The following is a 27,039-nucleotide window of genomic DNA, read 5'->3' on the forward strand; positions in this document are numbered from 1 at the left end:
AGGAAGTGAAAAATTTTGATGTGATACCTATGGATACCGTTTATGATGCTAACACTCAATTAAAGAAATATAATGGTGACCTAGTTGCTTAGTCTAAATATGCTCAGATTATTAGGAGTCTGATACATTTTATTTATTTTGCAAGATCTGATATAACTTATGATGTATGTAGATTGAGTATTATTTTGCATTAGTCAGACTAATGGAATATTTGAGAGGTACCATGAATTATGGTATCTTCTATTGTGGATTTTTCATTGTATTAAAGGATTACAGTGATGCTAATTGGATTTTTGATTTAAATGAGAACAAATGCACTAGTGGTTATGTGTTCACTTTTGATGGTGGTGCAATAGCATGGAAATCAGCCAACCAGACAATAATTGCTAGATCAACTACAAAATCAGAATTTATAGCTCTGGAACTAGCTGGTTTTAAGGCTGATTGGTTAAGAAATTTCTTAGTCGATATTCCTCCAAGTAAGGATTTGTTGCTTCCTGTATCCATACATTGTCATTGTCAAGCAGTGATTGCTATTACTGAAAACAAGACAATTGTAAAAGTTGACACATGAAATTAAAATATGATGTCATAATGCAGCTGCTTAGAGATGGAATGATTTTCATTTATTTTGTGAAGTTAAAGTTGAATTTAGTCGATCCTTTGACTAAGCCTGTAGGAAGAAAATTAATTTTTCAAACTACAAGGGAAATGGACTTAGGCCAACGAGTTGTCAATAGAGATGATAACCCAACCTATGTGATTGGGAATCCTATGAAGTAGGTTCAAATGGGTAATAACAAGTCAATGTTGACTGTAAAATACTTTTAATTTAAGTCGCTTCTGAGGTAAGTGCTTTAACTGCTAGTAGCTATGAAGTTAAGTTAAAACTCTTAATTAATTCATCTTCCTTTAAGATAGTGTATTTAAGTAGTATACACTTGATGAATTCACCTATATAAGAGTGGAGTGGGGCGCTTCTATAAGATTTTTTGACCGAATTTTTAGAGCTCTTATGAATAACTAGGTAGGCGCACAGCTTAAAAATACAAAACCGCATTGGACAGCAAATTGTGAGGTGCAATATGATTGATAAAATCTCTGTCATACAACAAGAATTATTGGTTTATAGAAATTCATATTTCACCAATAATTCTATAGGTTATATTTTGTCAATCTAAGTTTGGTTTATAGTCCAAAAGACATCAAACTAATTACATTACACCCAAACAAATCCACCAGATCAATTTTTATTTATTTACACTTTCATCCAAAATCTTTTGAAATAGGAAGGAGGTTGTTGTAAATAATTGCATATTTCAAAAGATTTGTCCCACATTGAAAAAATAAAGTGACTCCAATCATTTTATAATGTTTACCTTCTTATTGGATTTGTGCTAAGTTGGTAACTAGTGTGGACTCGCACATGAGAGGGAAGTTGAGTCGGGCCTATTCAGTGCAAACTAATGGAGTTGCCCCCTGCGTGCGGGTTAAGCACGACCTAGTTTAATTTTGTTTCTATCTAATTTTGCAAGAGTTTCCTACCTAAAATTAAGTTTTATTTTACTTTACGGCGAAATCATGAATTTTATCTTATAGATAGAGTTTTGACTCTTTCCATGACTTAATTTCCTACACATTTGGTAAAATAAATGCTAATCACCACGCGATTTTCATCTTAACAGATAAGATGTCAATTACGAAAAATCTGCTTCTAGCAATGTTCTTTAATCTTATCTTTACTCTAACATTACTTTTGCAATCTATAAATACTAGCCACTCCTAATATAGAAAGCACACTCACAACACAAAATTCCAATTGAACTTTTCTAATAGCTCACTCTTTCCTCTTTCTTCTCTCTATTCTCTTTTTTACTTCTCTGCTAGGGTTATACAATATTTGCCATTTCCATTCTTTCTTGATTACAAGAAGAATACTTGTTTAATCATGAAAAAACATTTCAACTTTCTGAAATAGTTTCTTAGGATAGTACTATTTAACACGACTCAAGCTTATTCAAATTACGTTTTCAATTTTGTTAGCATTGTTCGGATTATTTTACAACATCTAAAATATCGTATAGCCATCATGAGTTTGAAGACTACAACCAATCTTTCAAACTTAAAAAAAATCCCAAGATATATTATTTTACCATATAACAAAGACTCCATATAGATTATGTGTTTTTAGTGTTGTTTTTCAAAAAATTTACTATAACATTGTATATGAAAAGATTTTACTGTAGTTGTTTATTAGAGTATTTTTAAAATTTAAAATTTTATTAGAGTTTTTTTTTTACAAAGTAAAAAAATATCCATCACCACTCACTTCCGCCATTATCCACCATTTCCCTCCACCACCACCACCACCATCCTCTCCCCCTTTTCTCCTTCTCTCTCTTTTCTTTCCCTTTTTCTCCCCTCCTTCCTCTTCCCTTCTCCTTTTCCTTTCCCCTACTAGACCCCTCTTTGCCCTACCCCATCTTTTCCAATCACAACCAAAGGAGGTTGCAACCAAACCTCCCATCTATTAAACTATGGAGTGAATTATTGTGGAATCTGTTCACACAAATTCTTCCATTTTCATATAAAAAATTCAAATTCAATCAAATCATCATTAATCATTTGATATAGTATTCAATACATATATGCACGTTTATCTTTCATTTTATTCTTTTGGAATTTTAGATAGAAATATTTTCTCTATTAATGTAACCAACTCTATTCGTTAGAGCAGCTTCCATTGAGTCTCTGTACCTATCCTTTTTTGACTTTCTGAACCTTTGTTTCAAAAAATGGAATTGGGCTCAAGATGGATGTTCTGGCAAGAAAGGCTATGTTAGGGCGTGTGGTCGACACGTTGGGAGTACCTATTGATGGAAAAAGAGCACTAACTGATCATGAGCGAAGACGTGTTGAAGTGAAAGCCCTGGGATAATCAAATGTAAATCTATGCACGAGCCTATGCAAACATGTTTAAATGCAGTAGATAGCCTCATTGCTATAGATCGTGGTTAACGGGAAGTATTGATTTTTTCAAAAAAGGAAGAATTGGAAGAAAGGAAAGAGTCCATATCTTCTTTTTTTTTCAAAAATTTTTTTATATTATTTCGTACTGTACAATTCTTTTCTTTAGTCGGATCATTTTCTCATGAGAGATCATGAGAAGAATTATACAATGGATCACTATCTATGTCTAGATCATGAATAAATGGAATTTCCAATTGTGACCAATATCTTATTACGAATAATTTTTGCAACTTCAGGAGAAAGAGAGGCATTTACCTTTTATAGAGATGGTGCGATTTGATTCTTTTTTTTTTATTTTCACATTGATTCATTTCTATCAGTCTTATTAAAAAGACATGAAAGATGTTTTTCCAAAAAATCTAACTACAGAGAAGGAAAGTTTGAAGGTAGCATAGCCCCTATACGATGGAGTCTGATCCAGCTACAAGCTACGATAGCACAAGCCTATATTTTCCATTTTGAAAATATCAACATATTTGAGTTATGGTATGATATTCCCAGGAAGAGGGCAGGAATACTAGTTTGTTGGTGTTGTGATAACTATGGCATGTCTAATTTAGATATTCTCAAATTTAGAGACCTGAGAAAGAGGTTTTTTTCTACGCAACCAATACACATCCACATAGGTTGCATATAAACGGGACGACCGATAGCAATCCGTAGCAAGGAAAGATGAAGGAAGTGAAAAGTAGTCGAACTGCTAGTTTTGGAATGTGTTCAGTCTACGATAGGTTATATGGCTAGATCCTTTCTCGCAATGTGGATTGAACTACTTTAGCTTAGCTTATGGTAACTCTAACTCATACAAAAAATGATTGAATTCAGTAGCTTTCTAGTATTTGCTCCATCAATAGGTAGTGCAGGGGTCTAATGATAGTATAGCTCATAACCCTTTGGTCATAACCTCCTTCTAGTTATAACCAGATTGATCGCGATCGGGGGAGAAGGGAAAAGAGGGGGTATAGTCGAAGGAAGGGAAGGATAGGAGGGGAGAAAAAAGGTGGAGGAGAAAGGAGAAAGGAGAAAGAAAGGGACAAAAAAAGATAGGAGAGAGATCTAAGGAGGATAGGGAGGGACAGCAATGGCAATGAAAGAGAGGAGGGTCGGTGGTGGGTGATGATGTATGGTAGTGGTAGGTGGTGAGTGAAAAAAGATAGAGGTGGTGGGCGAAAGAAAATAGAGGTGGTGGGTTTTTTATTTTATTTTATTTATTTTTTATTAGTTGTATTTAAGATTTATATGGATTAGGTGTCTTTAGAAGTGTTTTTGAGAGTATATGATTGTAATATGTGTATGAAAAACTTGTTTTTGGGAAAATGATCAACCCAAACAAAGAGAAAGTACATGAAATAAGGAAAAAAAACCCCCAATAAGCACTATAAAACCTTATCTAACGGACAAGACATGAGTTTTCTCAATTGTAAATTTATCAGTCAAACCATAAAAGAACTATAACTAGAATCATAATTAGTTGGTGGTATAAGTAGTGATAGTAACTATATTTGAAATACTAATTAGCCAACTGTTTTAATTAAGTAGTCATGATATTCCTTTTCAGCCAACTAGCTAGCCAACTATTTTAATGAAATAGTTATGATACAATTAGACAATCACATATACAATTTAAAAATAAACCTTGAGGCCCAATATCTTAGTAAAAGCCCCTATTAGGATCCAAATCACAAATATAATTCTCAACTTAGGATCTAAAAAGTAGGATAATCATGACAAATTGATAAGCAATGAATCTATTCATAAATACTCAACAGTTCATACAAGGTAGGAAAAGACCAAATTGGGCATTATGTGTTCCTCCAACATTGAGGGAGTGTGATGCATACTGTAGACACCAAATTTTTAGGGTATTTTTGTTTACTATTATTTTTATTATTTTTATTTACTTTTAGTCTTTTACTTTTATTTTTAAGTCATTTTATCATAGAATTTATTGAAAAAAAAAAGAAGAAAAATCATTCACAAAAAAATATGCTTTATTTTCTTTTAGTTTACTGTTATTTACTCAAAAGAAAAAAAAGGAAAAAAAAGAAAAAAAAAGAAGAAAAAAGGAAAAGAAGAAGAACGCGGAAATAGCCGCATGCAAGAAACAAAAATGCAGTTTTGTCCAGTGGGTTTTCCGGTCATTTTTGCCCGATTTTTCTACTCCATCAGATTGGCATAAGTACAGGGCCATCTGGCCTTTATCTTGAACCTCAATCTCATAAGGAACGGAGGCCATCCAATGGTGTAGAAATTAGTAGAAGGAAAACACAGCAGCTGTGCACCGTGGATACTAGGTTTCGGGTGCTTATAAGAAGCCTTGAAATGGGGAAGGAAAAAAGGGAGACTTAGTGACGGCTGGGAGGTTCAACAACGGCGAGGGTTTTGAGAGAGAGCAAGAAACCAGAGAGAAAACAAGAGTGAGGCCGCTGGGCAGAATAGAAAAACGGAGGAGCAAAGAAGAGGAACCAGAAACTAGGAAAAGAATAGCGGCTGAGAAACAAAGAGGTTTTGGACGGCTAGTTGAGTGAGGAAACTGGAAAAGAGGGACGGCTAGGGCGAGAAAAATCTGAGAGTGAAGAGGACAGCAGCAGAGCATGGAGGGACGGCAGGAAATCTGAAAAAAAGGGAAAGGAAAAGATCTAGTGACTGCTGGAAAGGTGCAACCAAGAGAGCTAGGAGGAGAGGGAGTTGCGGACAGCTAGGTTTAGAGAAGGAGAAGCCACCAAAAAGAGAGTTGGAACTGGTGGCAACCACGGAAAAGGAACCCGCCGCCACCATTGTTGCCGAAAGCTTCATCAGAAACGGTACTGTAAGCCTTTCTTTTGCCCTTTCTTACCAATAGTTTCTATTGATAAATGACGGGCCTATGAGAATCACGAGTTTGTTCAGTGTCTTGATGGCTGAATGTGATATTTCCCGTGTGAGTGTGACCTCTTGTTCTGGTTCGTAGGCCGCCTGCTAGAAACCTTAGATCGAGTTTTCTACTGCAACAAGATTGAATCTTTCGACTTGTTGCAGCAGCTTGGGCATATTAGTCTCCTTTTTCCTTTTGTTTGCTGAAGCTGTGGGTCGTTTGAAAGGCTTGTTTTGTTCTCTACTTTGATTGGAATGCCATGAATAGCATCTAATATTAAAGTTGTGTTTGGAAAGGTCATTAGCTGTGAAACTGATGAACGAATCTGGGGTCTAAGGAATTCCTCCTCTGCTCAGTTGTTTCCCTCGTTGTACATTCAGCGTTGCTTCTTGGTGATAGTTTTAGGAAGCTTGATGAATATGTGGGATTGTTTTCCAGTTTAAGATCATCGCATGCTGTCAGTTCACCTGCAAAAATTGTAAACGGAAAACAACAGATCAGTGAAAGAAGTTTGCTTTCTTGTGAATGCATTTTGAAACTGGGAGGGACCTGAATTTTAACCATGCATTGGGTATTCATTTTCTGGTTTGGGTTAGATGTCTTTAAGGGCTAGAGTTTAAGATTTCGGCAGGTATTCATGGCACTTGGTTGTGTTGTTTTGTTGCATCTTATGGAAATACTTAAACTAAACCTACCCATTTTCTATGTTACTCTGCATGAGCTCCTAGTTCGCTGTTTCAGGTTTGCGGCTTTGACACTTTATCTACTTCAGTTTCTGCTCGGTTGTCTTTGTTTGGCCGCAAGTTATGATCTGCTGAGATTTGTATTTATGGCAAATAACTCTTGTTTCATTTGAAGTGTTCAGTGCTAAAGGGGTTTGAGATGATAGGTTCACTGTTTTGCTTGAAGCTTTGCATGATTCTTCTGTATCAAAATTTGCAGAAGCATTGTTGTCGGAGAAAAACTGTTCTGAGATACCCGCATGATCCTTTCATCTAATTTGTTTTGTGCTTAAACATAAGGATTCTTGTGGTTAAAAGATGGAAAATGTTTGGAGTTTCTGCTACCATAGTCCAAGTGTTGGTTGTTTAAGTCATTAGTTGTAGTCGGATGGAAAGAAGGTACATCAAACACCATAAAGGCTTTGCTGCAAGCTTGCTGCCAAACCATCTTGCATGAAGTATTTCCAATGTTTGCATGATTTCCTCCTATGTCTTTGCTTGTTTGGATGTCAAATTTATGTCTTGTTGTCTAGTTTAAGGTTTTGGGATGCTAGATCAAGAAAACTTTGGTTATGGTGTGTGATTGAATCTGAATCTGGTGTTGGCAAGTGAAATGAAGAAGGCAGCAGTTTTGTTTGTCTCATTTGCAGAAAGCCTTCTACGTGATTGCATGGATTTTGCATGCCAAATAACTTCTGAAAATTTTACTTAACTCCTCTTGGCTTCTAGAAATGCTTCTATGGCCCAATTAATTGGAAAACTTAATCATTTTTGTCCCCTTAACATGCCATTTTCTCTTTAATATGTCTTGACTTGTTTTGGGTAGATTCTTAAGGAGTCGTAGGATGAATTTGAAGGGTCTAATAACTTTTTCTAGATTTATAGTTAATTTGTTTTCTTCGGAATTTTTGGCATTTTGTTGTTCAATCATGGCAAATAGCTTTTCATTTATTTTTGTGAGTTTTTGTCATTTGATTGGTAGTTTTTTTTATCTTAAGCCATTAATTTGAATTTCGTTCCTTTTAAACTCCTAATATTCAATAAATTGATCCCTCGAAATTCTTTGACTTTTGCAAGCAAGTCTCTACTTGTTTTTATCTCTTAAACATGGGTATTTTGTCTCCTTTTGGGTGCCTTCAATTGATTCAATTTTCATGCTTATTCCCATTGCTTGTGGTTACTTGTTAATTAAAGTGATGCCTTGACCTTTTCTTTGTTTTTGGAGGGTAAATAAATATTTTCACTCCATTAGGGCCCCAACTCAAGGGAGGTACACTCTATCCCTTATTTTCATTTATTTGACCCTATGTGCATTATCTGACTTTATGTGTTAAATTGCATGTCTTTTGAATGTTTTTATCCAATTTTTATTTGCTTTATTTGTTTAAATTTTGAGTATTTATTTCATTTCCCTCTCAATTTCAATTATTTGAAAGGCATTTAAATGCCACGATTGTAATAGTTAGATTTATTTTAACCATTTATTTCATTCCATTTTCCCTCTTAGATTGTAGTAGACTTCCCCCCTAAAAATGTAATAGTTAGGGCTTATTGGTTTTATTTTGTTTTGTGTGGTTTGCATGCTTACGTGCTATGTGTTATTGCTTTCCTAGGTTCTTGCATCTAGATATCATGCTTATGTGTTATGTGAATTACGTGCTCACATGCCTACTCGCTTTAATTATGCACATTTACTTATGTATGTATGATGGATGCAAATGCACGAAACCGTGGCTAGTCCAACGCTAGTCATGGTCTTCCCCTCGAGCTCTTGCAAGTCCAATACTTGTGAGAGAGCGTTAGTGAAGGACTAGTCCAATGCTAGATCCAATAGGGCCGTCCCTCGCTAGTACATTCGCATGCCTTCATCTCATGCATATTTTTTCACTTTTTTAGGGCCTCTTTCACCATATTGCATGACACTTTCCTTATATACGTATACCCCTTCCCCCATATTTTCCCTTATATGTATATTACTTGCCCCTTTTGTATGAAACATGACATTAGACTTGCATCTCATATAAGCATTAGAACTAGGTTAGTTCATTTGCTTGATTAGATCAGGGATACCCCTCGAATATGGGATATGGACGAGTTTGGCTTTTCTAGCCTTAGCACGCTCGTATTCCCTCTGTTAAAGGGAAAATTGAGTCACGAACATTAGTCCCCCGTACCCGACGTGATGCATTCCTCTAAGACATGTATATTTCTATAATTATTTTATCATTTTCCTTTTCTTAGAGTCTCATATTTTTGCATTATTCGCGTGACCTCTTCAAAGGGTCATTATTGGGCATCACAATTAATGTGATTGGCACCACTCAAGCTTTGAAGAGAAATTTTGCCCCCCGATGTCCCCCTAGGTCTAGGTTTTGCATTCATATAGTGCATCCAAATGTGATAAATGCTTTGGTTAAAACAAGAAAATCTTTGACTAAATCGCGCAACTGGCCTTGGCTAGGTCGAAGGGGTGCCTTGGATTTTTATCCTTGTCTTCCCCTTCGTCAAATGTGACTCCCGAACCTTTTTCGTTGGTTTACGTAGACTAGGAGTCGTTTAAAAGGGGTTTCTTTCTACCTTTTCCTTTAAAAAAATTCGTTTTAGGTGACTTGGTACACCTTAACTCTATACCAAGTGGCGACTCCGATTTTTATTTCAAAAACCCTTTTTAAACTATATTTTGGGTCAAATCGTCGCATTTTCAAGTCCCATTTAGACCCACTTTCTTTGTAAATCAAAAATCACTTTTCAATTCATTCATTTTTCTTATAAAAAATGGGGCGCGACACATACAATGGTTATAATTGGCTCTTAATACTTCCTTTGTAAGTAAAAGTAATTTTACACTAGCTAGTACTATTAGAGTGAGTGAGTTATAAATGCTTCTTCTTTGAATTTAAACTATAAATTAGACATTAGATAAATGTAAGTTAAATTAGTTACATTTGAATGTTTATCTAGATTCATTATACCTTATTTTTATGTAAACCAATAAATATTTGTTATACCATTATAACTCTAGGAGGAAATAAAAAAATATTTTGTCAATCTTTATTTTCTTTACATGGTATCAAAGTAGGGATTATATAGTCTCTACTTGAAATAAAACTCTACTCTAAAGCTTGAACTTCAAAAAATGGTCGAATTAACTGAAACACTGCAAGATAGGAAAGCGTAGATTAACTCGGTTTTAGAAGACTTGGTTGCAAAGATGATGGAAGTCTTGACCAAAGTGAAAGGCCTATCGAACAATAATTCCCCCTTGGCAATGACTGGAGTCAAATTGGGTGTTATTGAGATGCCTATATCTGGCAAATACAAATTAGGATATCAATGGTGAACGTTCTTAGTGCTCACTAACAGATCCAATATTTTGATACTATTGGACTGAAGATTTAATTGTGAAAAAATATCTAAATAACTCTATGGATCCACCTTAATCAACAACTTCACCTATTTCGAACACGAAAATAGTATGAAATTCAGTTGCTATAACCTACTTTGATGGGACTAGTACATCTTAGGTAAATGTGTTACAAAGCATAAAAACTCGGATGAGATAAACTCGAGGGCTGATTAAGAAATATTATACCAACTTTTAGAGCATATGGAGAGAGATTGATTTCATTGGTCCAATCCAATGGAGTGTATTGCTTATATCGACATGAATAGCTTTGTTATATAAGAAGAGATGTATATACCTTTTTTTTGATGAACTGGATGGTTAATCAGATAAGATTTAGAGTGATGTAATGAGATTGGGTCCATTTCTAGTGGTAGAACAAGCATATACCCATGTTCAACATGAAAATACTAGACAATTGGTGATGGCGACGGGGGAAATAACACAATAGTCACTATCATGGCTTTTAAGAGAATTAAGAAAAGGACAGTTATGCTAATTCAAACCAGGATGCCAACTGAAAGAGATAGTTTTACTTATTGTAGTAGCAAAAGACATTAACATACTTGCTTCAAACTTCATTGGTATCCAGACTAGTGAAAGTGAAGAATACAAAGGATGAAATCGACAAGCAGATTAGTCAAATGCTATTGATTGAGATGAAAATTATGGTAGACTGACCATAGCAACTACCAATCTAGTGGCATCTTTCATGGCTCTGTTCATTGCACAAGTGCCTTCCGTCCCTTCTACCATTACAACATGAATGACTTGTAATAATCAAAGTAAATGTAGCTTTATTCACATGATAATGATTTGTTTGTTGATTCAAGGGGCTATTGACCATGTGACTTTTGATCCAAATGATTTTTTCTATATTACTGTTCAATGTGTCACATATCCAGTTACAAGGGCTGCAACCATTATTCTATTATTATTCTTTTCTTTACTTGATACTTTATTAATTCTATTTCTATCGAATAACTTGTTTTCCATAAGTTCAATTAGAGCTAATTTTAATTATGTACAACTGATGTGCCAAACAGCCCAACTTTTTATCCTCTTCAAATTATTCTTACCAAGGAAATCATTGGTCGTGGCATTAGAAGAGCATATCTATATTATATGACAATTTTAGTTTTGACAAAGCAAATTAGATGCAAAACACTAAATATAAGGAATGAGAGATCTGGATATGGCATTGATGTCTAGAGCATTTTCAATTATATAAGGAATTTATTCCATTATTTTTTTCCACCTTACTTGCTGTTGATTTGAAATGTGACAATCGTATTCTAGTCAAGAGTCATAGTCTTCCTTATCCATTAAGTTTGAATAAAAGTAGTCTTTCATATGTTTTAGTGCATAATGATATATGGGGACCCTCACTAACTAATTCATTCACTTATTCACTAGTTTGTCATTTTAATGAATGGTTGTACTAGATTGACTTAATTTGATTTGAACAATGAAGTGTTTGATATTTTTAAATCATTTCAATCTATTATTCAGACACAATTTTCAACTTCAATCAAGATTTTATGGTTTAATATGGTGGTGAGTATGATAGTCAACCATTTTGGGATTTTTCCAATACTAATGGCCTTGTACATGGAGCATCTTGCACTCGGATCCCACAACAGCATGGAATTGCGAAGAAAATAATTGACGCATGCTAGAAATAGAGCATACTTTGTTGATTGGGGTAAATATTCCATACTAATTTTTGATAGTTGCAGTCGCCATAGTTGTATGTTTGTTGAAGAGATTGCCTTCAAAAACTATAGACTTTCAGACTCCATTGTAGACTCTTTCTACTTATGTTATCCTACCCTTAGTCATACTGATTCCTCCTTAAGTATTCAGTTTTGTGGCCTTTGTTTATTGACACAAGAATCAATACACTAAATTGGATTATTGTGCTATTCAATGCTTTTTCTCAGGGTATGGTATGAATAAGAAAGGTTAATGGTGTTATGATCTAATATGAAGAGAATTCATGAAACAATAGATGTTGCCTTCCAAGAATTGAATACATTCTTTTCACTATCGGGATCCAATTCTTCATTTTAGGAGTAGATAAGAGATAATGAAGTGCAAAATTAGTTGGGATTGGTATGACCAAGTGCTGATATGACTCATGCCAATTTGCTTGTGACTGATAGTGACATGGCTAATTTCCCAATCATCAATGCTAACAGGATCCTTCAGTTTCGGATGGTCTTCACAAAACTACTACTGATGTGATGAAGCTGATACAGCTAATATAACCCCTCACTTCTTAGTGGCTAACTATTGATTTGGATATAGTTGCTAGATATGCATTACCTGATAGACACAATCATAGTAATATATCAAATTGACACTCTTCAAAAGCCAAAGAAAAAGGTCTAAATATCCCATTACCAACTATATATTGATTCACAGACTGTCTAAACCACTAGAAGCCTTAATGCATAGTTTATGCTCGATTGAAACTCCAAATACAGTGCAAGATGCCTTTATAGATCCAAAGTAGATTCAAGTTATCGATGATGAAATGTCAACACTACAAAAGAATAAAAATATGGGCCAAACCACGAAAGAGAGAAAAGACCGTTGAAATGAGAATGGGTTTTCTCAATGGGTTTCATACTTCTATACTATTCACTCTTTTTTTTTTTTAATGAACGGGTGTATTTCAAACTCCACATTTAATATCTTCCAATTGAAGTAGCATAGGCATCCAATATCTTACCGTCAGGATGACTTTAATAAAAAGGAACCTAATGATCTTTTCCTACCTTCACTTAGTTTGCATGTAGCTGCCATCTTTGTTGTTTTCTGAAATTGTACTAACTATTTATATTGTATTTTAAGTAATTCAACCATAGTCCTTATACGATAAAATTTTGTAATATTTTACTTATTTTTGCTAATCCAATTGCCAGTTGAGTATGAAAATATATTTTCTCACTATTATTCACGTACAAAATAATTTAAAAAGAAAAGAGTCCATAAATAATTGACAACACAAAACATTGAGTACCTATCCCCATATTGCTCATTCCATGTTCAACCTCTCTCTATGCACAGTGTATATTGCCTATGTACCAAAACCTTTCTTGCACTACTTGGTAGGCGGCTAATTATTTTACTGTCCATATTCACATTCTAGGAATCTGTACACTATACTTAGGTGTTTTTGGTTGAAGTTCATTCCATTATTCCATCTTTTGCCCACAATACATGTCATGCCTTCCCTTTTCCATCACCAAAAGCATGTGCACATGTTTCCAGTCTTTTGTTGCCATGCTCAACCAACTTTAATAAGGTTTTTAATTTTGTTTCAAACATTAGGTGTAAGCTACATATATTTTGCTCAAAGTTTAGAAAATGTTAGCCGCAAGTCCTTAATATCACTCTTAGTCTCCCAAAATCCATTATTTGCATTTCTATTTTTATCATTGTGGTCAGATATTTAACAATTGCCTATGCAGAAATCACATAAAAAAATTATCCAAGTTATAAAATTAATCAATCTCAAAATAACAGTTAACTTTTACAACTTAATTTTTTAACATTAAGTATAGATTTTTACCTTTCCCACTTTGAATATGAAGTGTTTTTTCAGTATTTCAACCTTATCATGCATTTTCATATATCCCAAAACCTTATTTGTGGCATGATTTCTTAACAATATTGAGTTCTTCTTTACCTTCAAAGCAGAAATGCTCCCAGTACTAAATCTAGAAACAAAGTAACATCAAGTTAATAATTGTGGATATAAGCCTAGGAAAAACATTGAATGCCTCTTTTATTTCTTACCAAGATTAAAAAAGTACACCCGACGATTCCATTGCTTTCATGATTTGTATGCCATTAACCAAGTTATTGGTTATAAATTTTGACCAATTCAAACTAGTCCACACTTTTTTGTCTTTGCGGCTATAGAAATCAACATCCTATTGATGGTGAAGTTAGTTCTAGAAAATAACAACTTCCCCACCTCATATAGTGCAAATTTAACTTTAAATTCTAATCAATACTTCACATTCCAAACAAACTTTTCTCTAACTGCTCCACTACACTTTTTCCACTAGTCACCTTTATGTTCAATTTCTCCAATTTCATGTCTACTACTTGTTGATACATTTTGTTCTCAATATCCACTCTATGGCTGCTCAATCCAAATATATATTTCATATCACTTGGCTTTAGCTCCATTGAGATTCCATGCACATTCAACCTCCTTCAATCCCTATCAAAGTACTATGCAAGTCAATAGAAAAAATCTCTATCCACGTTGATCCTCAATAGCAAAATGGGGACAAATCCAAACTATTCAATGGCATCACTTTGCTCATGATCCATCTAATCGATAATGTATTTTAGTATATGTATAGAAGTACATAAACTACAATTATTGCAGCAAATACCATAAAATAAACCATTTACTATAATGATTGCTATTCTTTATGCATGTTAAGTCCTACATGCACTTACTAATCCATTTTTTCGTTTCTATTGCTCTTCTTGGCTTCCTTTATCTCCAACATCATTTTCATCTTCATTTTCCCATCCAATACTCCTGGACATGACCATCTCTAAAGCCTGAGTGTTTGGATATATGTACCAATCCATTATAACATGTGCTGAATACTGCTGACCTTCTCCTTTTGGCCTATCCTCTCCAGCCCTCAAATTTAAATACTAACTTCAACAACTTTTTGTTGTTACAAGTTTTATTGTGGTACGACTTGGGGGAATCAATCAATACATGTATAGTTATACAACAAATTTCCACACAACCTTTCCAATTGAAGCCAGTAGGCCAAATACAAAGAGTAAATGAAATTCTGGCCTCACCATTCAAATGCTTGATCCATAGATTCTTAATTTTAGAGGCGGCAAATTGGATTGAAATCCACTTATCCATCAATGTAAACCACTACTATATGGATTTGGATGACTAAAATAAATCTAATGACTTTAATGGATAACCATTTAAAACCAATTAAGTTGGCGGATTTAAATGGATAAACCATTTTATCCATATTTATCCAATTATAAAAAAGAGGATGAAAAGTATAATCTGACTTATCTAACTCTCCCCATTCCTCCCCTAACTGATGGCTTCCATGTTTGTCTTCTCCTGAAGCTTGCTAGTCATTAGATCCATAACTATCATTCATTAGCCATCCTAATTCTCATCAAACAAAATTGATCCCAAAGACTCCTGTAACTAACTAGTCTTAAAAAAAAATCCAAAACTCAATTTTCTCTCTTAGTAGTCTAGGCCGTTCAAGCTCAATGAGAGCTCAAAGAAAACAAAAACACACAACTGCTGTCATAGATTCACCGAGACCACAACAACCTTTGTTGAATTTCTTGGCAGGTTTAAAAGATTGAAATGTTGGTTTGGGCTGAGCGAAGAAGTGCTAGGCCATCTATGTTGAAATTGGTGAAAAAAATAAAAATGATTTTTGCTGTTTTGGTAGGCTTTAGCATTAAAAGTGGACAAAGATGATGGGGAGGCTTCAATGGATTCTGTGAATGGTGGCTGGAATTCATAGAGCCATGGAGAGGAATAGATCTACCACTACCCTTGTTGCTTAGCCGGGGAAGGAGAAAAAGAATAATAGAAATTTCATTTCGACACCAAAGGTTTTTTGTAAATTCATTTTAACCTCTATTCTAAGGTTAATTAAGTAACTTCATTAGTGTTCTGTAACAAAAAGTATGACTAACACCATTTGATCATTAACTCTAACATGAAAACTATTAGTTTCACATTAGCCTAAACATAAGGGGTTAAAATGTAATTCCAAAAGAAAGTAGTTAAAATGCAGGGATCCAAACCATAAGGGGTCAATGTGTATATTTGTAAAATCACAAGGGGTTATTTTCTACTTTACCCTATAAAAATTTTTTAAGTGATGTTATTTACATATTTGCTTGATTTATTACTATAATATGTAAAATCCTAGAAAAGCGATATAAAATTGATATAAAAGAGTGATTGTTTTTCACAAAGAAAATGCAACTTTTTAAGTATTTTTCTATGTGCAATTATGTGACATGCATTTTTGGAAAGGCCATCTTCCAAGTTTTGACAAATTTGTAAAATGCATATTGTACGATCAAAGGTTCTTTGGGGATATTGAAGTCTGAGAAGTTTTTTTTTAATGAATATTTAATTTGTTTTACTGTATGATAGTGATTTGAAGCCAAATCAGAATCAAGGGACTTATTAGGAGTAGACCATTTGATTAAAAAACAGAAAAGTTAATATACAAAAGAACAAAAATGAAGTTCTCAATGTATCTAAGACCTTTTTATTAGTTGCAGCCCAAAACATGCATTTCTCAGTTACCCATATACATGTGGTTATAATATACTGCGTAGGTTAGTTAAATGATTTTTAAATGGATAATTGGATATCCATTATTCATTTAGATCTAATCCACATACAACCATTTATTACATGTATTTAAACGGATTGGATCATATAATCCATGAACCATTTATGATCAATATATCCATTTTGCCACCTCTACTTAATTTGTTGGCAAGACAAGGGTGAGATTGGGTTGACCAGCCCAAGCCCAAGCCCCACATAGCCTATCTCATATTTAGTTCAGTCCTAATTCTAGCTAACCAAATGGGCCGAGATTGGTTGAACCAGCCCAATTGAGGGACAGGTCCGAAAGCATGGTCCCGAAATCTGATAAAATAGCGGCTGATGGCAAGTTTGCCGTTGAACATCCAAATTCCAAAGCAAGACATCAACTGGATACTTTCGGCCACAATTCCAAGCACTCATACAGACAAATTAACCATTTTTGCAGTTAAAGAACAAGACCCAAAAAGATTGATTAGTCCAAGTTGCGTACCGACTTTTTTGTATAATAACAGTCTGGCAAGACTTCTATTTTATTGCATAGCATAATTTGTATTGAATTAGTGATCGAAAGTTGATAAGGCCACTTGAACCTCCAAAGTTAAAAGCCTACACAAAGCTCTACTTTTGAATACAACCCGAATCATTTAAAGAAAATGACAAGAGAATAGGTTATACAAGGATAAAATCTCATGCAGTATATTTGTCCACTTATTATCGAGCATGGAAAAATAATATATATGCTGGGGTTTAGCATCTAAAATATATTTCAAGAAAGCTGGTCAGTTGTTACTTCATAAATAAATAGAGAACCAGATAAACTAAACTGTAAAGAGACTCAAATTCCCTAGAATGGAGATGACCACACAGGAATGTGGATGACAATTTTGGTCGGAGTTGTACCACTAATGGGTTAGGGGATGTGGTGGTGGAATTATTTCTGGTTCGTTCTACTAGTTACTTTCTGGTGTTCAAGTGGTGGCATCAAGCTTCCTTCTGGCCACATGGGGATTCCGATCTTAGGGAAAATGCTTCACTTTCTTAGGTATTTTAAGGTTATTCATCAACCTGATGATTACATCAACAATAAAAGAAACAAGCAAGACTTTTTTTTTTTCCAAGCTTCAGTTTTTGTATTTTCAACATTTTTTTTAAGACAATTTCCTGCATACCAGCTCAAATGCAGTTGCTTTGCCACATGAGTCATTGTCCAAAAAAGTTTGTAAGTTTTAGGTCCTGACAAAATACTAATACAGGCTTTAGGAAAATATGCCAAACCAACCAAACAATAAATTTATTTCGTCGAATAATTTTGAAAACCAAACTTCTACCTTCTTCTATTTAGATACATAGATATTACCATCATGCGGTATCTCCAATCTGCTAATTCTCATTAACTTGGGGATTGAATTGACATTTTCCCTATCATACACAACATTTCTATTTTTTTTTGTTCACAACATTTTTAGTTGTTTCTCTTGTCAAAGGTAAAAGAAAAAGATTTCGAAAAACAAAAACACAAGTTTATTCCATCAGGTTTTAAGCAAAACTGATTTTGATTAACATGGTATCCATGATCAGATATAGTGATAGAGAAGGATTGTACAAAACTCATATATTTGGTTCCCTAGCTATACTTGCACGCTCTCCATCAGCTACATGGTTAACCATCTCAGCCAAATCCGATACGACTTGGTCGAATCATAATCGGAATGGAAGGGATCGGTATGATAGCAATTTCCAAATCGTGGATAATTCCATATTAGTAGCGATTTACTCTGACTCGACCGATATTGGGCAACTCGAATCCGTGATGTATGGAATCAGTCAAAATATCCGAATCCACTCAGAGTCGATTCGGATTTTTTTTTTAAATTGTGTATTTTATGATATTTTCTATTTTTAGTTATTTTTCACTTTTTTGAAAATTTTTATGTGCTATAATGTGCGTAGTACCTGATATTTAATCGATATGTCGTGACAAATGTGGAACAATTGCGACCATGATCCGTGATAGCAAACCATGATCAGCCAAACAAATTTATCCTTCCGTGGGATGAAAATTTTGGCATGGGATAGCCTATCAAGGAAATTTTAGGCAACAATGACACCCTTGTCCTCGAAGGATCATCACATGCGAGGATTAGAGGCTCAGTAGTAATGAAGGCCATCAATCAACAAGGTGCTTCCCGTGGGATAGCCTTTATGGTCCAACAACGAACAAATATGGTTAGAAAAGGAAGCATCACATGAAGCTAACAAGATAGACTAATTTGAGAAATAATTAATCTTTTATATATTGACAGTATATATTATATAAGATTTAAATGCATGTCAACTAATCTTAGTTTAAAATTAAAATTAAAATTTTATACATAAGGCATGCATCTATACCTTACATTATATATACTGTAAATAATACAGAAGATTAATCTTTTGATTATTGCATTTTTTTTATCTTTTTAATAAGATACTGTCAACGTGCAACTGCAGGAATTATAGTATTATACAGTCATGCTACTCATTTTTTTTTTCCGGATATACAGACATGCTACTCGGTTGTTTAAAAAAATACAGACACGCTACTACTTGTCATCATCACAACTTACTTGCAAGTTGCAGGACAAACTCTAACAATAAATTAAACCAATATAAGTTGGTTCAGTTGATAAGATTACTTTCTCATAAAAGGTCTTGTGATCGAATTTCACTGTTGATATAAAGACAGTGTTGGTGAATAATTTGTTAAAACTCCTATAAGCAGACCTATATTCCGGGGCATACTTAGGGCTAAGATGATGGTTAGAGCCGGACCCATCCAATTTTTTTATCAAAAAAATATTAATATAAAACTCACAATAAGTGAGAGTTGCTCAAGTTATCTAAACGGCTTCAATTTTGATTATTTTACTATTAGACCAAGACCTCAATGACATTACCTCTTTTATCCTTGATGGTTATTTTTGAGAATATCGGGAACTACTTTTGCAGTTTGGAGCTAGGACCCCATTTGGATTCACTCGACTAGCTACTTGCTAATATCATAAAGGGAATGACAATTCCACAAATAAAATTCCAGGAGCTACTTATCACCATGCCCTTCAGGTTAGCATCGAGGACTCACAAATTGCACTTAAGGATTGGTATTAATTTTCTTAACTCTTCTGGTTTCAATAACTTTGAACAAAAGGAATCAATATAAGGTCTTTGATCATCTTTATGAAGTTGTTGAAGTTTTCTTAAATTTTCCGATGCTCAAACTCGAAGGGTCATGATTGACAATTCAATGTATACGCGCTCCATCAAAAATAAGTATATTAATTTTTCTTGTTTTTTTTTGATACATGAACTACTTAACTTATTGGTTTCTAAGATGTCTAAATAAATGGTAATCAACTTTAGGATGTACACGTCAACGTTGATTGATTGCAATGAATGGGGGAGGATTGGGTTAAGTGGTAAAGTGAGAGGAATTATAAATAGGAAATCTTGAATTTAAAATCTTTCACTTATTTAAAAAAAAAAAAAGATTGATTGCAATGATTGAACTCCCTTAAAGGACTTAATTATTTCATGCTCTAACTTTATACTACTTCCCACTTTACCCGTTAAGCTTTCTAATATGGGAGATATTATATTGCACCTTTAACTATGGTACTTGGCCCATTTTGCACTTTGATAAATTGTAAACTCTAGCCGTTCAGAGTTTGAGTGAAAAATTGCATGTCATGAGTAGCACGCGTTCTTAATTTTTGCTTTACGTTTTTTCATCCTTCCTCTCTCTTTTACTTGGATTTTGCATCAAGGTATAAAAACTGGTCGAAGACGACTATTAGTTCGTACAATTTGTCAAGTGGAGGCCAAGTATACTGCTCGATTCTTTCCCAGAAGGGCTAGAAAGTTATTTGTTTATTGAAAATGTTGTTTTTTTTCCCTTTCTTACCCTTAAAAAACCCATCAAATACTTATGTTGGCACAAACATTCTTCTTCTTTTGTTGAATTTCTGAAAAACCCTTAAAAAAAGAATTTCTAAAAGGGAAAATCATTCAAAACGTCCCTGACATTTTGCAAAATGACTTTTTTCGTCCCTCACTTTTAAAAGTGTAATTTTACATTTCTTACAAATTTACCTTGGTCAAATTTGGTTCCTATCTAAGTTTGCGACTAGTTTTTGGTCGGAATCCATCACATGCCGTGCACGTGATTATTTTTTAAGGGCAAAATTGTCAAATTAAATTTTACATAATCCGATTCATAGTCCCTCACATTTTACAAAATAAATTTTTTTCGTCCCTAATATTTTACAAAATGAATTGTTGCGTCTCTCTCATTTTACAAAATGAATTTTTTCATCCCTCACATTTTTGAAAATAGATTTTTTGATCCCTCATTGATCATGTGTACGAATAGCTTTTTTTTCTTTAAACCCATATATATATCTATTTGATTTCACTTGAACAGTATGAACAGTATGTAATATATCTCTATTTAATTTTACTTAAACAGGCTAATTGTAGTTGTACACATGCTATTCAACAGATATATACAGGGGTTTAAAATTAACAATTTTGTTTTAAACCCATGTATATATCTATATGATTTCATGATGTGAACATATTCAATATTTGTGGCATTTCTCTTTTGGTAATAATTTATTTATTGAGTTGTATAATAAGGCTATCTAATAAATGGATCCTAATTCGTATTCTATAGTCGTACTAATAAATTGTAGTTTAAATATAAAATTTTTACTCGCCACTTTTAAGACTAATAGTTGAATTACTTACATTGTGATTGTCTTAAAATTTGAAAGTGTTAATCACTTACTTCTTTTTGTCATACTTTTTCTTTTTTTAATCCAAATTTAATTTGATATAAATACTCGATAATGTTTAGGATTAAATATTTTCTTTGTTTTCAATTTTCAAGTAAAAGGAAACGAATATGAGTGAAAAACTAATAATTTTTTTTAAACCCATGTATATATCTATTTGATTTCACCTGAGCAATATGAATAGCATGTAATATATATCAAATAGAGATATATTACATACTATTCATACTGATGAGGTGAAATTAAATAGATATATACATGGGTTTAAAAAAAACCATTCGCACATATGATCAATGAGGGATGAAAAAATCCATTTTGAAAAATGTGAAAGATGAAAAATTCATTTTATGAAACGTGAGGGACGAAAAAATTCATTTTGTGAAATGTGGGGAACTATAAATTGAATTATGTAAAATTTAATTTCATAATTTTGCCATTAAAAAATGATCACATGCAAGGCACATGATGGATTCCGGTTAAAAATTAGTCGGAAACCTAGATAGGGATCAAATTTGACCAATGTGAATTTGTAAGGGACGTAAAATTACACTTTTAAAAGTGAGGGACGAAAAAAATAATTTTACAAAATGTAAGGGATATTTTGAACGATTTTCCCTTTCTAAAAACCCCTGTAATTTTGCTGGTTCACTTTGCCTTTGATGAAATTGGTTTACTATCAGTTAACCTTCAAATACTTATGGTTAACTATTTAGGTTAATTTTGACATTGAAAAACAAGATTAAGAGTCTTTCATACCCTTGTATAATAAGTGCATCAGCCAATGTACCCTTCCTTTACTTTGTTCTTCATTTTCTTAATCAACCATATGGACATACGACTACTTTTTTCCCTTGTTCATGGTTATCTTTATAGATCACCTTTTTCTTTTCACCTATTTGATTCTATTGTGCATTTTAACTTTCATTTTCATTTAAGGAACTTATTCATCACTGTGTATTTAAGTATTCTAATTAGTGGATTGCATTAGTTTTAGATTGAAAGTCCTGTGTTTTAATTGTGTATGTATTTTAAGTGTGTTTTTGTTCCACATAAAATATGAAGAAGACCAAGTGAACACATAAATCAAAGAAAGAACTAAGTTATTTTCTTATGAAGTCTTTGAAGAATAATCATGGTGAATGAAATCAGCATTATCTATCTAGTGTTAGTTTTGCTCATATGAACATATTTCTTAACTTACACTTTGCAGTTTTGACTTTCTATTAAATAAAAAAATGCAGTTTTAATTCCCAATTTTTAGCATTTGTATGATTTTAGTCCTTAATTTTTTGATAAAAATAAATCTGGTCCCGATTTATATTTTAATAAAAATAAATTTACAACCTATACCAATTTTGTCCTTAAAGTTTTGGCAAGAACAAAACTAGTCCCCATTGTATCCAATTTAGAGTAGATTTAGGAAATTTGAAGAATTTTTCCCGATTACTGACGTGAGTTCATGTCGTATGATGACTTAGTCAACTTACACTTTGCAAGTTTGACTTTCTATTAAATTGTCAAATCATATGATGAATCAGTTTTATAGGTGAAAACAATAACTGCAAGAACGAGTTATAAAGTGCGATGATTTAACTTTTTTAAAACAAATCATTAGGCTGGTCATTCTTCTAACTCCTGCTTGGTCAATAAAATTGGAGTTAACCAAGAACTAAAAAATTTACAGAGGAATATCTTTATTTTTTCGAGGAGGCAAACCAAAACACTATTTCTATAGCAGTAGAAATAGAATTGAATTCGGATATGCGTAATACTACTTGTACAAATAAAACCAAGTTTTCATCTCAACAAGTGTTACTGTAAACTCGTCTATCTTTATTTAGTAGATAAAACACTTAAACCTACTCCTACATAAAATCTGTATAAACAAACAAGATTTTAAAAAAATCCAAAATCTAACATGATAAATTAAGTAAAATAAACTTTTAGCACCCTTGCTTAGTCTTTCTCTTACAAATAAGCCATTTCTTTGATGGCATAAACTAATTGTATGATACCTATTGACCATTAAGGAGCCTCAAAAAATGTTTAATTGTCAATTATTTTTGGCATAATATTTTATCAATTGTTACAAGAGTGTTTTGAGAGAAAGATTATAAGTTTGAGAAATAGTAGGAGAACCAAGAAAGTGTCGAAATAAAAATGAAAAAAGTTAAAAAAGAAAGAATATTAGTCCGTGTACTAAATTGTGAAAGACATTAACACTTTTTGTCATTTTCTGGATAGAAAAGTTAATTAATATTTTGATTGTCAGTCTTTACAGCAAAGTGATTATTAATAATCTTAACGGAGAAAGCACAACTTACCACTATGTGGAGGGGTTAAGTGTAATTAATGCTTAATTATTGGACCTAAACAATATGATTGCATAAATGCAGGGTGTAACATATACTCAACTAAAGTTTTGAGCACAAAGCAAGAGTTTTTTTTTTTAAAGTATAAATGGAAGGATTCAAACTCAGAATTTTTTACTTATATTTCCTCCCCAGTCACTCAACCCAACCCCTTCCCTAACCCGCCCCAAAGCTCAAAGTAAGAGTTGATATAATCTAAGGGTTCAGAAAAAGAGTCAGTCCACTCTTAAACAAAAATAATAGCAATTCAGCAATTCTCTCACAATAAGTCCATAATTTCTCAAATATCATTTCTCCGAGCTAGACATAAAATTAAGAACCCATCATCCCAATAACAAATTTGTCTTTCAACAGTGTCGGAAGAATGCTGTGACCTTTTTTTTTTAAGAGAAAGTCCAGAGGGAATGCTTCACAAGTATGATTTGTTGGATCAACTCATGAGCTTCAGGACATAGAGGTGGTTGATATCATTATAGGCCTCATAATTGCTGGCTATCAAAGACAACTTCACATTCGATCTTGTCGGCTGTTCATTACCTCGCAAAATACCCAAATGTACTTAAAAAGCTATAGGTACATATTGACAATACTAGTTGATAACATTCTTGATTAAACCTTTTGTTTTCTCCATGAATCTAGCTCAAATTAATTATATGAAGAGGGACCAGGGGCACCAACGGTTGTTATTTGACAATCATTATGAACGGTGTAACTTTTTTTTTTTGAATAGAATATAACTGTATGTGAAATGCTTATAAAAATTTCATAACAGAGACATAATTATTATGTATGGATCCACATGAATAGTAACAGAATGTTATACCTATCTTGTAAGGATTTATAAGTAATACACTTAGAAGTTACAAAATATTTAAAAAATATTACACTGTTCAGAGACAATTGATCTAATAATCGTCCTTGCCCTACACCCTAGGAGGAGCACATGAAAATTGGTACAAAGGGCGATTTCATCCCATGTGACGACATTCTAAAATTGCCGTACATAAACAAGGTATATCTGCACAAAGATTTCTACTAAACTAATTTGTGTATCTTCTTGATAAATTCATGATCAAGTTTGTTGTCTGCCTTGGTGGTTATGATGCATCATGTTGTGAGGAAAAATATTTTAATAGACTTTTCGAGAATCCAACCTTTTAAAAATAGTATTTTGATTGTGAAATTTATATTTCTCTTTTTTTCTTTTCAACTTTATGCTCCAAATTTTAAAATTTGAATTTGAATATAAGATGCATGTGAATAAAGAAAGGGACAAGACTGGAATTACTGGCTAAAAATGGCTTTGACTATTATAACATGACAAGCATTTTAGAATATTTCAAAATGGAAAGTATAATAATTTCAATGGGATGGAGAAGTAGTTCAGACTGGCTTAAAGAATCTATATGATGAATGATATGGTTAAATCTTGATGACACAATTTACGAATGTTAGTGCATGTGTACCTAAGGATTTTCCTAGTTTACTATTTGCTTGATCGTCTTAAATTACTCATGTATAGACGATTGACATTCAAGCAGCTTGTGGAAGAAACTATGAGATTAGGCAATCTATCACCATTGTTTTCCGAACTGGGAAAAGGGATGTTAATCACAAAGGTAAAAGTACATTTCTTCCTTATTTCCTTATTACGTGATGATGGCAATCTTTCTAGAGAAGCATATAGCTTAAGAGTTGATGAAGCTCTTGACAGGATACAAAATATCCAGAGGATGGAGAGTTGTAAGTTGGCTAAGGCACATTCACACAGAATTACAGATCCAAAAAATTATGAAGATGCGTTGTGTTTCGATCCAGATAGATGGAACGTAAGTGGAAACATTATTTGTACTTCCTGGAAATTACCAGTTTCAAAATGCATATTTATCAAATTTTAGATATGTACTTACTCAGGGACAATCAAATCCTGGGACATTTTGGGCTTTTGGAGGGGGGTCAAGGTTATGTCCAGGAAATATGCTTGCTCGAATGCAGGTTGCCATTTTTATCCACCATTTTGTCTCGGGGTGCAGGTAAAATGTGTTATATGTCTATATAATTTTTTTTTTTTTTTGAAAACTAGTTTTTGTTTGAATTCTTTTCGAAATGAGAAACAAAGGTATTGTTCATTAAGCAATGTAACTTTATATTCTTAGCAGAATAATGAGACATTTTATACTGGTAAAACATTTCAGATGGGAACTAGTAATTGCTAATGCAGGGATGCGTTACCACCGACATCCAATACCAGTTGATGGGGTTGAGATAAACATAAGCAGAATCTAAATCAGAATACAGACCCTTTTTTTTTGGTTGCCCCATGCTCGTGTTTTGAAGCTTATATATAATCCAAAAAATCATCGGGAACAGAATGCACATTTACTTTTCTTTTTATCTTTAAAGTAAATGTATACGTACTTGATCACATGATACAAATGTGAGACTTCTTTTTTCCGAATACAATATTACTATGTAATGAGTTTGTTAAGATGATCGATGCACCCAAAACGGTTATCAAACGGGTGTTTAGCAAGCACTTGTTTATTTAGGCAAAAGTTGTCATTCTAATAGGAATTATCTAATGGATCCATTGTCTCTGTCTTCCAACCAAAGGCATGAAGAGGGTCCTGATACAATGATTCAAACTGGTGTTCCGAAGAAGTATTCTGATGTAGAAAATGGAAGATAGAAGTCTAAAAGAAAGTATAGAAGGAGATTGAAGGAAAAGTAGAGGCGTAGAAAATCCTACTACCCTTAGAACAGATGTACGATTCGTTTAGTTCTCTGGGCAATCATTTAAAGAGACAAAGAACATGCTTGCTCCAAAAAAAAAAATGCATACTGCAAAATTTAGATATTTTATTCCTTTAGACGGGGCTTATTTTTTTTTTGGTTGCCTGCCACGGTATCCAGGGTTTTGCCCTGACTAATCCTAAGAGGTTTTTAATACTAAGATTAGGCTTATAATAGACGGGGCTTATTGATTAGGCTTTTAATACTAAGAGGTTGGCAAATAAGAAAGGTCCGGAGGCCTCAACTCTATTAACGGGTCCAAGAATGAAGCTTTGGCCCATTACCATTTTTCATTTTTAAGCAGGAACCGAAAAAATTAAAAGACACATTCAAATAAAGACCAATTTTTGTTTGACAAAAAAAAAATAATAAAGGCCAAATTTTCAAAATAATAATAAAAAAATCATAAAAGTGGGGCCCTGTGAGATTCGTTCCTAAATTTAGTGTTCCATGGGGCGGATGTTGCTGCAGTATGTTTAGTAATCAAAGAAGAGGTGTGGAAAGTAAAGCATATGGCAAAGAAGCAGGCACGTGAAAAGGTAAAGAATATTTCAAAGAAACTGACATGTACAGATCAAGAAGGGTTATTTTTATGGATGTTGCTGCGGTATGTTTAGGAATCAGAGAAGAGGTGTGGAAAGTTGTTGC

General features: G+C 33.4%; 1 protein-coding gene across 1 annotated transcript; it reads left to right on the forward strand.

The window, feature by feature from the left end:
* Positions 1 to 202: 202 nt before the first annotated feature.
* LOC113750536 (abscisic acid 8'-hydroxylase 2-like) lies at positions 203 to 25,884 on the forward strand. Its single transcript, XM_027294499.1, has 5 exons — positions 203 to 556; positions 25,121 to 25,217; positions 25,279 to 25,427; positions 25,513 to 25,631; positions 25,794 to 25,884. The coding sequence occupies exons 1-5, from the start codon at positions 203 to 205 to the stop codon at positions 25,882 to 25,884; spliced, it is 810 nt and encodes a 269-aa protein (XP_027150300.1).
* Positions 25,885 to 27,039: the final 1,155 nt, after the last annotated feature.

This window comes from Coffea eugenioides, chromosome 10, assembly GCF_003713205.1.
Source record: "Coffea eugenioides isolate CCC68of chromosome 10, Ceug_1.0, whole genome shotgun sequence".
Classification (NCBI taxonomy): Eukaryota; Viridiplantae; Streptophyta; class Magnoliopsida; order Gentianales; family Rubiaceae; genus Coffea; species Coffea eugenioides.